Source organism: Amblyomma mixtum, chromosome 5 (genome assembly GCF_055824585.1).
Source record: "Amblyomma mixtum isolate Tamu chromosome 5, ASM5582458v1, whole genome shotgun sequence".
Lineage (NCBI taxonomy): Eukaryota > Metazoa > Arthropoda > Arachnida > Ixodida > Ixodidae > Amblyomma > Amblyomma mixtum.
This window is the reverse complement of record NC_143016.1, coordinates 150,923,786-150,938,583: the sequence shown is the minus strand read 5'-3', so window position 1 is coordinate 150,938,583 and position 14,798 is coordinate 150,923,786. Positions and strand designations below refer to the sequence as shown.

The following is a 14,798-nucleotide window of genomic DNA, read 5'->3' as shown; positions in this document are numbered from 1 at the left end:
GTCCGCACAGCTGCTATGCGCAGCCGCCCTCGGCACTGCGGGTGAGGGTCTGTGAAAGACTAGGAAGGGGTCTCAAAAGAGGCATCGCGAAGCATCCGCGAAGGACAGTGGGACAACGCAAGTGATGCACTCCCTGCAGCGCACGCTGGGATGGCATGGGCAAACAGAACCAAGGAGACTGGCGGAAAGGAAATTCTCTGAGGAAGCTAGGGCGAGGACTACATGGGCGTAACGTTGCAGAGCAAAGCAAGCACCACATACAAGAACACTACAGCTTTCACCGAGCTCAGCGCATTGCACAGCATGAAATAAACGCCAATTTTTCTTTTTTTCCCCTCCCTGATAACCCATGCAGCCTTCCTTTGCAGTGGGGTTGAAGTGCGCACCCAAGGCGAGATATTCAGTAGGGCGGGGCGACCCAAAAGATAGAAAAATAATAGCCACTCCAAGGTGAGACAGTTGAAGCTCGTCATATATGCTTCTGGCACAGGGCGACCTCGCATTTAGTCGATGTCCAATGAGTAAGGTAGAGAGAGAGACGGTTGCCGCACCTTGCTTTTCCCAGCAACCATCTCTCCCTCTACCTTAGAGTCACTGGACATCCACAAGATATGCAGTCGCCCCGTACCAGAGGTCTGACAAGCTTCAACAAGAACTTGTCTTCCCGCGGCGACTGGAAGCAATGATCGCTGGCTTGTCATATCCCACCATCCACCCTATGCTGTTTTAACAAAGTTGAGACTGTGCAAGGACAGAACACATAGCAGAAGCCACTACTCAAGGAGCCTGCGCAACTCGCAACAGATACACGCCAAGTTACGCAACAGTAGGTCGCTGAAGCAATCCCGCCCGCTCACTGCTCAACCGGCCTGTGGCTCCACTCCATGGAGGAAGAAAATAACTTTTTCATTTCTCCCCACTGCGCTCACTCCTCCACACTTGTACGCCGAAGCCGCTGCGCGGCCGTGTCCTGAAAGTTTGACCCGTCCAGGCGGATTACTGCATGCCGAGCACCGCCGTTGGCACCCCAGAGAATTACTGCACCAGCCCATGGATTTGCTTCGCTTGCGGCTTAAGGGAACAAATTGTGTGCATACCTGTGAGAGGTCATTGGTGCTGTCAATGGCGCTTGTGTCGGGAGGATCGGGTGGATCCGAGTGATTGTGCTCCAGGCTCATCTTGATGAGCACCAGCTTGTCCATCTGTTTGTCGTACTTGATGCCCATGGCTGCATTGCACTTCTTGTATGCCACCCTGTGCGGCAAGCACGCATGCAACAGACCGCCATCAGTGCTGAAGAGGCCCATTTCTCAAAGACACTGCGTGTCCTTCATCCACAGATCCCTCAATCAAGCTGTAGAATCTGGACACAATGGCACAATGATTGAGGCGGGTACCTGAAGGACTTGAATACTAAATTATACTTGAATGCTGGTCACTACTTCCTCTTCTTTGACTGAAAGAACATCAACAGAGTGGCCAGTGACTGCATGGCCCAGCTCAGAGCTTCTACAGCTTGGAGAGAGCTGGCGTGAGAAGCATCATTTACTGCCAATTATTTCCTACAAGTTCTGCTTCAAATTATTACTTCCGTCAAAAGCACAAAGGAAAGTGGACTTATTAAGATCGTGACTTGCTAAAACTGTTACATCTAAACGGCGTAACATAAGTGCACTCACCGAAGTGTCCACTGAGGCATTCACAGAACACATTTTGAGGACCGACTACATAGCATCAAAGGCTGGGCTGTTTTGGGCATAAAATGCAATACATAAAAAGTGTGTAACAAGTTGATATTAGCTATTAAATATATTTACTTGTGCAATGGTTTTATGATAGTAACCAGCAAAACACATCACAAATATGTGCTGTAGTTCACCATGTTGTTTGTTGTCCAGATTCTGAATGTGCTAGGAACTCTACTAGCTACACCATTACCATAAAACAAATTTAATGCAGTCATGGTTAAAAATTAAGTTATGTTCATCTTTATGTGCTCTACTGCTCTAAACGAACATAATTCTGAAGGTTACGCTTAGAGATCACCATTTCGATAAACTTTCTTTTTTGCCAGCTGATATTTTCGTATCTACGAGTGCACTCTGCTTTCCCCTTTAGCACTGCATAGAGTAAAGTGCACTCAAGCGAATGAAGCACACTCCTTGCAAGTGCACTTTATTTTGCATGCTTGACAGGGGCACAACAACTGCACAATACCAACTGACATATTGGTGTCTATAATCAGACGCAACTCAAGAACGCAGCGGCCAATGCCCTCAAGGGAAGCCCTTCAGCCAATGGTGCCAACAAATGTCATTACATCGTGGTTAATCCCACTTGCATCTGCCAGCAACCTGCGATGTTACACTAGCAGGTGTGACGTCATAACAGTCCGTCCACACCAGTGGTTGGTGGGCCCCCTTTGAGGGGCAGCTGCAGCAGAATTTTTGGGTTGCATCTGATTTTAGTCATAGCACCAGCAATGCAATAGCAATAACAAGACCATCACACAGCCAAGCAAAGTCAGTACCACAAAAAGAGCTGCAACGCAGCCACACGATTTGGAAGCCTGTGTGAAATGTTCCCTCCATCACTGCCCAGCCTCACGGCCTTGCAGCACCTCCATGTGCATGATGTCATAATGTGTTATCGGGAATGCACTTCCATCTGCTAAGGCCACGCAGTGCTTGCACTTTTTTCGAATGGTACTCAACTGTGGTGAGCACAGCTGTGCATTCCGAAGAATAAAACAGGCAGGTCTGGAAACCTGAGTTGTCGCCGAAGTGTGTTGTATGCACTTGAGATGCTGAAGGCACGAGCAATAGCAACCTGCGGCGCGGACATGTGGCATAAAAGTATTTTCCTAGCAGCATTTTATGCACTGGTTACAGCACTGTTCTTCTTGGGAAATTGCGTCTTCGGGATTGCAGTGCTGTTATACAAGGCGTGCTCAATAAGTTTTGCCTAATGGGCAACTTGACTGTAAGTAATGGAACTGAAAGATGTTGTATTAAAATTAAAGCTCAGAATGTCTTCTCCCCAAGAACAACATCACATGATGATATACTCCCAAGTCACCGGTGTTGCTGTATTTGCGGCTTCTCTATCAAGGCATGAAGAGTGCACCCTTCAGATGGTGCTTCCTCCCAGAAAACAGCCAAAGTCCGATAGCACCGGGTACAAAGTGTAAGGTGCATGGTGCTGTTGATGTAGTAAACAGCTGCCCTCATTCCTCTGTGAAATTACGCAGACTACTCAACAGATGGCGAAAGTGCACGAACACTGGCGGGGACTGCACATAAATGTAGTGTGCTTGTGGGAAAGATTCCAAGCTACTGTTTGAATGTAACATTTTTCAACTCCATGACTACATGAAAAAGCTGCAGCCCAGGAGGTAACACTACTTGAACAACTCTCACCGGAAGCACTCCTCTGTGGTACTCTCTGGTGGAGAGTTCAAAAACTAGATATGACAGCTGGTGTTCTTCATTCTCGGAAGCAATGACTGGGCATGAAGAGCATATAGCATGCTTTGGCTAGACTATGCAAGAGAAGCCATGGGCCACCTTTTACAATGTAATTTTTTATTGGTGCGTCTTGTTCCCTTGGTCGTAGTATCTTTCAAACATCTTTCTGGCAATGCTGTGCCTAGCATCTGTGCTGGACTACAACCTTGTTCTGGAAGGGTGCTCCACGTTCAGTACATTAGGTAAAATACAGAGCTGGAGAGAAATCTATCAGATGGAGAGCACTCTGAATTCTTGGTAATACAATGCCATGCCATACATGTTATGGCATAATAAGATATGGCATGGAAATTGTACACTGCAAATTGTGGGGTTTGACATCCTGAAGAGCCACCTGAGATATGAGGAATGCCATAGTGGAGGGCTCCGGATTAATTTAGAACACTTGGGGTTCTTTGACATGTGCTGACATCACACAGCACACACGTGTTTTTGTATTTCACCTCCATCGAAGTACGGCTGCCGTGGCTGGGATGAAACCTGAGAGCTTGATATGGTATGGCATGATACTGTGACAAAGACGAAGCTGGCAGTGGCGCGGGACGGGGCGCTCGCGCTAGGCCAGCGGCCATTAAATCATCTCTTGTTCATCGTTCATCACGCCTCATTCTTCGGCTGGCTGTCACGTTACATTTGATGTGAGGTGCTGGGGTCCCTTCATCGCCATCCTGGTCACGGAGCTTCGGTGTCCTGCGCCTGCCATGAACGTTGGCCGTGAGTACCTGGTCCGCCCCGTACGGCCGTGCCCCAGCCCGCCCGACCTGAACTGACCTCGCCACTCACCCCAGCCACGTCCCCGGACCACAAGACCCGAACAACCCAAGACCCAACCGACCAAAGACCCGAACGACCCAAGACCCTGCCCACAATTGAGGACACCGTCCCCCTGCCCTTGCCGTTCGGTGCGTCCAAGGACCTCGGCCGTCAGCTCCTGGCACCCTACGGCCCGGATGCTTCATGGACCGGGACTCATTCTTTCATCTTTCTCATCGTGGCGGCCAGCACTGCACCATCTTCTGCATACTGTTCAACCCTTCACTCAAGACCATCGCCATTTCGCACGTCTGTTCATCACCGATCGGGACGATCGCTCGGTGGCCCCGGGTAGTGTGACAAAGACGAAGCTGGCAGTGGCGCGGGACGGAGCACTCGCGCTAGGCCAGCGGCCATTAAATCATCTCTTGTTCATGGTTCATCACGCCTCATTCTTCGGCTGGCCGCCACGTTACAATATTATTACCAGGAATGCAAAATGTACAGAATTCATGTTTCTGCTTTCTAGGCTTTCGATTACACTTTGCAATTCAGCCCCTGCATTATGCCCCAGTCACACGGGCAATCCTGAGTCAATGGCCAACAAAGATTTTGAGGGCCACCCATCGCGGTGGGTCAGTAGTTAGGGCGCTCTGCTAATGAGTTGGAGTTCCTGGGTTCAAACACAACTGCGGCGGCCACATTGCGATGGAGGCGAAACGCAAAAGGCGCCCACGTGCTGTGCGATGTCAGTGCCCGTTAAAGATCCCCAGGTGGTCGAAATTATTTCTGGAGCCCTCCACTATAGCACCACTTCCTTCCTGTGTTCTTTCACACCCTCCTTTATCGCTTCCTTGCGGTGCGGCTTGGGTGTCCACCGAGATGTGAGACAGTTACTGTGCTATTCTTTTTTCTCAAATACCAATTTTCCAGTTTTTACCACCCAGATGCACTGCTGCCACATGACAAATTCCGATAACTATTGAGTAGTTAGTATGAGATCCAACAGATGGCACTGGGGGTAGCAACACTGAGTAAAAACATCAAGTGAAGTAGAATAAAATGACCGGAATACTGGAGTAAGTGGTACTTTTAAATGAAAGTTTATCCAGAAAAGGTATTCATGTACTTCCCAGCTCGGCACAACCGACAAACAGTGATGCTGGGGTGACGATGGGCAACGATGCCACCTTCGTTGCGGAGGCATTCATTTCTCGCCAGTGAAGCTTCCAGAGATCAGTGACCGTTTCTGTCGCATTCATAGCTGTGGGGCGTGTCTTGGTCATATTACCGCAAAGTGTGCTAAGAGGTGAAAACGAGTGAAATGCAGCAGCACGCTTCACAACAAACCCAGCGTTGGTTTGTTTATACCAGACCATCAGACAGCTGTGGAGCTGTCATTTTGACACAGATTAAAAGTTAGTTCATGAATTACTTAATGTAATCTAAAAGTTTGTATTTTTTTGGTCGTTTCAAAAATTCAAAATCTTCGTTTTTCAACGCATGCTGAGTGCAGGGCTGTTTTCAATTTCAATGAATGCTAAGATGCAGTAAATAGGGCTTATTCACATGACGTCAATTACATGGCGCGCATATGCATGCAACCATGGCATGCAACAAGACAGCAGTCGCACTGTGTCGCGGCCGCATGGGCAAGACAATCCTCTTGTCCCTCAAATCTGACAATGACCCCCCAACCCAAGGCATGGCGAATTGGACTTTTTGTCAACGCCATTTGACACACCTAACAGAGAAGTGGGATGTGCTGCCCCTTCCCCACCTCCCTCTCTGCAGCATCTTTTGGGGTCGCCAGCATCCCTCCGTTGGAGATTTTAGTTTCGAACCTCGCAACAACATGGCGGCAGGGGTGCAGGGTTGCCACACAGGAGGCTCCTGCCACCCACCAAATCTGATAGTGAGTAGGGTCTATAGAATATAGTGGCCAGTGTACTGACCAAGAGCACCGAGGCAGCAAAGGGAGCATTGACTGCCAGCAGGTGCCACAGAGGTGCACTTCCGACTGAGAGTATGCTAAAGACTGAGCATGCTGTGCCTTCAACATGAAAGACACGGCTGCGGATTTGTTATCTCTATTTTTAGTGTGAATCATATTAGACTACATATCAACTCACAATATATGCATCACAGTAGAGCAACTACAACTCCTTCTCTGATGTCACACTGCAACGCACACTGTCACAGCACAGTGATATAAATCAACTCCGTTTATAACAAGGCTGCTTTACCTTGGACATTCTTGCTATGCGACAATCGAATGAGGAATCAATGTGCCAATATGCACGCACCTAACATATGAGATTCATCCCAAAGATGACAAGAAGGAAAGAAATTATACACATGTAGCCGGCTGCTGGGTTAAGCGATATTCTCTGCTAAGAGAGAGCGTCTGTTAGTGACACACACACTCTGTGAGCAGCGCCCTCAATTGGTGTCTATTGGCAGCCATTGGCAACAAAGCCTGTTATACTTAGTGGCACGGGCTGGGACACTTTTCCTTTTAATTCCTTTTCTTAGTTCCAAAATAGTATTACTGGAAACGGTGCCCCCTGTTCTCGTGGAGAGCTGCCAGTGCTCGGCACACTAGCCAGTATATTCTAGGCACTGTAGTTGAGATTTTAATGGCCATTTGCAGACCTCTGTTGAGTGAATGCCCATAGAGTTGAATGATCATTAAAAACCGCTATGTCGCACTGGTCGATCCCCACTGAGTTTGATGTCCACCGACTCAATGGGCATTGAAACTGCCCGTGTGAGAGAGTAGTTCTCAACAAGGCAACGTCATCAGCAATCGCAGATTGCTAAGGTATTCTCCATTAACTTGTACCCTGAGCTCTTCCCAATCCAGGCCTCTGAATACCTCCTGTAAACATGCAGTGAATGGTACTGGAGGGATCATGTCTCCTTGTCTGACACCATTCTCGATCGGGATTTTACTACTTTCCTTGTGAACGGCTATGGTGGCTGAACTGCTGCTACAGATATTTTCCTGTACTTTTAACGCTTCATAGTTTTTTACAGGTATGTAAAAAATTAACACTTGGTGTTTTGCATTACAAAACTAATTAGCTTTCTTGAGGCCTGCATACATTATTTGGGTGAAAAAATTTTTAACTGTAATGATGACAGAGATCTGATGTATTGAGTCAAGTATGCTCTGATATTTTGGTTTCGACGACCAGAGAGACGTACAGAATGTGGAACTGTTAAACGTAAGTTTTTTGGTTGGTGGCTTGCAACCAATATGTTTATGCGGGATGCGTAAAACAGTGCTAAATGATGACAAACAGCATCTCAAAGCAAGCCGGTCCAGGCAAAACAGCAAATTGGGTCCGTAGAGACAACACTTCCCAGCACTGAACAAGACAGAACACAGCAGTCACTGTGAAGTGCAAGTGAGACGGGCCATCAGCAAAAGCCGTGAAGAATTCCGATCGCAAGGAACAAGGCACACAGCACCAAATCAACAAGAGAAAGGAAGAGAACGCCGCACGTAAACACAAGCGAGGCAGCGTTACGCAATGGCCTCGAGCACTGACACCTTCCACGGATTAAGAGGCGGGAACGAGACTCACTTTCCGTTGGGATCATCGCGGGCCTTGCTCTTGCCTCTCGATAAGACGCAGCAATACTGGACATAGGTGAACTGCCACTTCTCGTCGACGGCCTCCGGCGCCGGCAGCTTGGTCTTGCACTTAAGCCGGCTCTGCTCAAGTTTCTTGTTGTAGCTCTTCACCGATTTAGACGCGTGCACTTTGAAGCCCTGGTCGGTCGCCTTGCAGAACTCCTCCAGGGCACTTTTCCACTCCGTAAACGAATCGAACGTGTCTCCCACCTTTAGCTGACGCATGTTGTACCGCGGTCGTCTCTCCTGCAGTCAGAAGGGATCCCCTAACTTCACAAGCTACTACCAACTGCACTCTGGGTTACATCGACACCAAAAAAAAAAAGGTCGTGGAACGATCTCCAGTACAAGTGTGCGCACAAAACTCCCGTGTATTCCAGCACTAGGTTATTTGCATCGAGATAAACGTAAGCCAGCACGGCGCGCTAGAAATCGAGTGCCGCATTCCTCTTGTTACGCGTAAATCACTTGTGAGACACTGAGGTGATCACCGTGATGACAAGGAAAGCAGGCGGCAACGGCCATCCATAGGTGTAGTTTAAAGCACACAAGAAACACGGACAAAGAGAGAAATGTCACCAGAGATGCACGAAAACATGCCAGGAAAAGCAGCGGAGAAAACCGCGAGACGCGCACCGCCATTCACGTGGTTGCCAGATGCCACAAGAAAATTTCACTAAACTGAGCGGTTTGTTGTTGTTGTTGTTCACCTCATAGACTGGCGCATACATAGAGTTTCTTACTACTACCTAGAGGGAAAGCTGGCGGCGCTGCACTTCAGCCAACATGGACGCTCAAAGCATCATGGGGCGGTGAGCTACTTGTTGCGGCACAGTCGTAGTTTTTCGGGAACACAGAGTGGCAGTACTAAGGCGTTTCATTCCGAAAACGAAGTTCGTGTGTGCGCAGACGACTTTCGCGCGAACGCAGTGTGCAAAAGCCATAGTAGTGAAGACGCGACGACACACGACGCCAATAAAAGGTTTTACTCTTCCGAAATGCCATTAAATAACCTCTTAAAGTATCTAAACAACAACATTTTTTTGAAAACATATTTACTTTTAAAAGTGCGCCTGTTAATTACGAAATATTAGTTTTTTTAGTGTTCATCACTTGGCCAATAGGAAAGCTAGTCATGTCTTATTTTAGGCAAACTTTGCACTTAAATGCTTTTCTGCTCGTTTGTTGCAATCATTAGACAAGATATTGAATGTTAGGACGTTTGTAGCTATCAAACAGCTTTATTTTTTTATTATTTTTTGGCCAAAAGTTGCAGTTCCGCAACAAGTAGCTCACCGCCCCATGATGCTTTGAGCGCCCATGGTGGCTGAGGTGGTCACGTGGGGTCTCCATGCAAACTCCCATAGACGGGCCGCCAGCTTTCCCTCTAGGTAATAGTAAGAAACTCTATGGGCGCATACCTACACAGGGGGATCGGCCAAGAAGAGGGGTGCATCGATAGTTCTTGAGATTTTTCTTTTTTGTTTGTTTGGTTTTGTTTTCTTGGGAAAAATAAAAAGATAAATTAAGTAATAAATAGAAATATCAGAATGCTGGGGAAGAGAATGTTCAAGAGAAAGCAGACAGATAAAAAAAAACCAGGACAAGCATAACGCACGCAGGAGCAGGACTCTGCAAGATCTCTAGCAGGGGAGTGGATGTGCGGCTTATATCATAGAGTTTCAGATAAGACCTTTTTCAGTTTTAGCCTCGCTCCCACCGCGCCGAACACCGCCATGTTGCTTTCCTCCTCTCTGGCTGGTTCGGAAACATGGAGGAAGAAAAAACTCCATGTTCGGAAAGGCGGTGTCCGTGCGTCCGGTGCGTTCTGTGCGGTTCTCCGTGTTTACTGTATGCGGTTGCTTAGCTGTAGTAGCCCGATTTGGGTGTATGTGCGATTAAAGCTGAAACGAGGTCTTCGGGAAACCACTGCGCAGTCGTCTGCGGTTCACACAACTACAGGAAGCGAAGGCGGCTTGAAGCGGAGCAGTGTGAAGAAGTGCGGTTGCGGGCTGTTTCAGCTATACATACCTTACACGCGAGCACCTACTGCTGATGTCGCTAAGATATGTGTCATCTGTGACCCTTGCAAAATCAAAACATAAGTACAATTTGGGTAAATGATGCAGCAGCACTGTGAGTTACGTGAAACATTTCTGTTTTATAACTGCCGGCACTGGCGACTGATTATTAACGACAACGGCACTGTAAACTTAGCTATTTGACAGTACTTGAAAGCCATGATGCATTGCACAAATGCCGCAGCTGTTTGCTTGCAGTAAATATCGATAAACCAGCAGGACTTAAAAAACTGAAGGCCGCAGCTTTGACGTGTCCACCTTGCATCGTGACACCTCATGCTTTGACCAAATACTATTTTCAACTGACGTCATAATGCAAAGTGCCGATTGTTTAAAAAAAATTAATGTGCCTATTAGGGACGTGCAATCAGCAGTCGCGCAGTGCCCACCCGACCACACACACGCGCTTTTTCGCTCTTTCGGCATAAATCAGAGGACGCACCCGAGACGGACCAAGCAGATACGCCCCTCAGGAACTGTCACAGCAGATGCACCAGTTTCGAGTGTATAAACTACATCGCGCTCGAAGGCCAGATGCCTCTCTACTACATCTTTTTCCGAGTTTAACGAAATGTCAGACGACGCGAAGCTCCAAATTCAGTTTCCTCTGTTCCTGCGACACTTTGCTTCGACGCGCGCGGCGCCGACGGATGCACTGGCGCTCCGAAGAGCGCGGCCACACACTCGCATGTTCACCCTGTAAGAGTGGACCACCCTACATTTGCACGCTTCACCAGTTATTTTACCGTTAGTACGAAGTAATCAAGAAATTTATGCAAAGCCAAAAGCCGCAACAGAATTCTGTGCGCTTATGCGCTCCAGCGGTGCCTTCTCCATGTAGCACTACAGTAAGTACCGTTTTTTAGAACACTGCAGAGAGAAAATGTAGTGAATGACGCGGTCGAACACAGTTTCAATTTGTTCGTGTCACCGGCGCAACGCAGAGCAGACCGCTTGAGCGCTTGACAGCAACACTGCTGTTAGCTCGGAACGGAGCGGTTTTTCTTTTATAATTATAACTACAACATAGAAACGCTCAGCAAGTTTCGTGCTCGCATTGATAAATGTCTCCATTATAGACACCAGAAAGCCGTTAAACTAATTGCGCACACTGGCGTAGAAGCGCGCCTCCAATGTCGATTTTCAGCACAACTTGCAGGGAAACATCCGCGTCGCCGCTCGCCGAAGCACGGGCTATTTTGTTCACAGTTGCTCAGTGCATACAGTGCAGCACATTGCAGGTCAAAATCATGCAAAGATCAACACTCGGATAAGGCTGAACAGCGCGGCGAGTACTCGCTGCCTGTAAGCAGCGGCGGCCACCCAAGCCAACATGGCGGAGAAATCGGCCAGACGCAAGGCGGCGCTGCTGTCGAAAGATGGCAGTGCGCACCTAAAAAAGGTCAACTTAAAGGGACTATGAAACAAATTTATTGATATTATGTAAAGATAGGCAATCCATCACTCGTCTCTCCAGCGCAAGAATTTTTGAGCTAGCATCAATAACAACGAAGTTATAGGCGATTAAAAATCACCCTCCTCCTCTCCCCCCTCAACTCGTACGCGCGGGGCACCATAAAAAAATAAAGAAAACAGCTCCGGGACTGGGCTCCGCCCATGAAAACGTCATTCGCTGACGTTCGGTTTACAACTTCCGGTTGTCGCACTCGCGAGGAGCAGCGGGCGTCGGCAGCGTCTCTCCGGTCTCGGCGCTTTCTTGGATTGCGGCGCGCGTCGGGTTTCTTTGCTAGTTGGCAGAATGGACACGGACCTGTTCCCGGCTCACACAATGTTTTATTTTTTTGTGCGCTGGTTCGGCCGTCACACCGATGCTGCCAAGTCTTGGTGTGAAACACCGTGCATATACTGAGCCTAGCTCTCGAATGATGTTGGACACCCGGCTGCGGGATCGCAAAATCGCGCCGCCTGACTTAGAACACAAGGAACATACGGTATTACGGTCGTAAAACGGACGGGAGAGTCAAAGAAGGTCGGGACCGAGTCTGCATGTCGAAGCAGCAGCCGAACGTGAACAGCAGCAGTACGTAGCCGTCAGGCCAAGGCCCTCCGCGACAGCTAACGCTTCGAATTCGTCCTGTGCCCTAAGTAAATGCAGCACCTTTTTTTAAGTTCTCGTAGATAAAATTGTCTTCCATCGCAGATCATATCGTGTAAACGTCCATACCGATCGCTGTAAGCTGGAAACTCACCTTCCCGGCGGGAAGAAACAGTGTCGGCAGCGACTTCGGTCGAAGCTTCAGGTGCTTGACATTCATGCCTGACTATCGAACGAGCGTTGGATTATAGTAGTAAGCGTCAGGTGCGAAGTGTCGACCGCAAACGCGGAGTCTTCGGCGTGCGTGCGACGCTGGCAGTCCGATGCGCTCCATCCAGGCTGCTCGCTCACGCACGTCTCTAGGAGTAACATGCCTGAGTTCAACACCTCGCCAGTCACTGGGTTTGCAGCCGACGACACAGCAAGGCGTATTCATCTTGGGCGGTCGAAAAAGGCACTGCTAGTGGCTCCCGAACTCGCGACAGAAAGAGGCGGCAGAGGTAAATTAAAACCATATGCGCGAAGGCAATGCCCTCGCTCGCGCTTGCCCCAGGGGGTCGCGCGGCAGCTCGAGCAGACGATTTTCACCGCTACCGGAAGTGTGCCCGTGACGTCGAAGCTGCCGCGGCTCTAGCGAATGACAGCGTGTGGTGGCCTGCCGACGTCATGGGACTAGTGACGTCTGTCTTCCCGGTTTTGGTTTCAGAAGCTGCATTCGATTCAGCCGTGGTTCTCTGCACCGCCGGAACCGGTTCACGGTGCGCTGCACCAAAGCGCTCGATTCACAGCGCCCTCTGCACCACCGTCCGCGATTGATTTTGGTGCAGTCGTGGTGCCGCTTTGGTGCAAAGAACCGCGGCACCCTCAGAGACGGAGGTGCAGGATAGTGGTGCACGTGTTTGACGGCGTAAGCAGACGACGCGCGTAGCCGACGTTTTGTTTGTTAACATCAATGGGCAACTAAAGGAAGTTTCTCCCCTTTCTCGCTACAGCCTGAACAGCCTCTTGAATTGAAATACCTAGCTACTACGCTTTCGTAGTAGTGGGAAATTCTGTTGCGGTCTTTCCGAACTAACTTTGTTGCTGCAAAAGAAAGCACCACGTCTGCTTCCTCATCTTCGCTGTCTGACGACTCCAAAAATTCCATAAAAATGGATTCGCCGATTTCGTCGTCCATGACTACACGAGGCACGAAAAACAGACGCGACGCACCGCAACACAACACACCACGACGGACCGTGATCACTCCTGCACGAGAATCGGATAGCAGACGAAAAGGCCCGTGAGTGCACGCGCTCGATTGAAAATCTCCGCACCAGTGATTTGTGGCGCTGCTGACGCGCTGCACCGGCACCAAGAAACTAGAATTGCACCGCGTCGGCACCAATGGAACTTTTTCAGAATTGGTGCAGAGAACCAGCTCTGAATCGAACAGACCTAGAATTGCTCCCTACGAAGACACCAAGCGGCCCGCGAATTTTGAAAAACACGGTTTTTAAAAATTCATAATAAATTGCCGGCTGAGTTCCGAAGACTCATACTTGGTGTCAATGCTTCTGAGCATCACTTCTAACATTTACAAGCGGCTTTTAATTCTTTTCATGGTCCCTTTAAGTCTGCAGTGAAGCTCCGCCCACATTCAGCCTCTGCGCACAGAATTCCTCCACGACAAAAAAGTAGTCCGCTGCTTAAACGTTTCTTATTACCTAAACAAGAAGTTTATCACAAGAAAAAGAATTATGAGCTCTATTATTTTGATACGTGGATTGTTTGATATAGTCAAACATTAAAAAGCTGATTTCGTTTACAGTTGCCATTGGCCAGCGGAGTAATACAGGACGCCACGGACCGCGGCCCAGTGTTAGCAACTGCTGTTTTTTAAGTTGTATCCTACTATAGTTGGAGATATTCATTTTTTTCCCTCCTCCGCCAGATACTTATTTGAAGGTGTGCAAACGGCCGTTACAGATGCTTAATTGTTCTATTATGATTTACATTTTGAGAGAGAAAAAAAAAAGAGCAAGATAGTTCTGTGCCTGTGCCGCGTCCAAACTGTTCAAACTATAAACATCGCTTTCTTTACATGAGTACGCGTGCATATGCATCGTACAAAATGCAAAATGCGAAGGAAATGACCCAGTAAGTGTCTCTCATATTTCGGTGGACTCCAGAACCGGGACGTAAGGGAAGGGATAAATGAAGGACGTGAAAGAAGAAAGGAAGAAGGTGCCGCAGAAGGGCTAAAGGAGGGCATGAAAGGAGAAAGGAAGAAAGAAGTGCCGCTGTAGAGGACTCCCATATAGTTAATAGGACTGCGGAATAATTTCGACCACTACTGACATCGCATGGTAGACGCGCCTTTTGCCTTCCGCTTCCGTTGAAACGCGGCCGACACGGTAGGGTTCGAACCCAGGTACTCCGGCTCAGTAGGCTGCGTGAGTTAACACAGTTTGTTGGGGAGTTTAGTCTAAGTTTATTCTTATTTTTAGGATACACATACTTGATGCATATTAGGAAGAAATGGGCTTGGACGGCATTTAATGCGAAAGCAAGATAACCACTGGTCATTAAGGGTAACGGAGTGGATTCGAAGAGAAGACAAGCGTAGCAGGGGGCGGCAGAAATTTCGGTGGGCAGATATGATGGTGGCGGTGGTGGTATGAAACTTTTATTACAACAGCCTTTCTGTTAGGCGTTCAGTAGGTCCTTGGCCAAGGTGACGAGTGCGCGTTGCAGTT

General features: G+C 48.5%; 1 protein-coding gene across 5 annotated transcripts in view; it reads right to left on the bottom strand.

Moving 5' to 3' along the window:
* LOC149344153 (uncharacterized) overlaps positions 1–8,619 on the bottom strand; it is a 50,698-nt gene extending 42,079 nt beyond the window's left edge. For 4 of the 5 annotated variants that reach the window (XM_089546171.1, XM_089546172.1, XM_089546173.1 and 1 more), the window contains exons 1-2: positions 7,874–8,619; positions 1,098–1,254 (exon numbers count right to left, since the gene is read on the bottom strand). In XM_089546171.1, coding sequence (XP_089402297.1) covers positions 1,098–1,254; positions 7,874–8,148 — 432 coding nt within the window. In that variant the 5' untranslated portion in view covers positions 8,149–8,619. The remainder of the gene's footprint in view (positions 1–1,097; positions 1,255–7,873) is intronic. The other variant, XM_089546174.1, reaches the window with a different exon arrangement.
* Between the last annotated feature and the right edge of the window lie 6,179 nt (positions 8,620–14,798).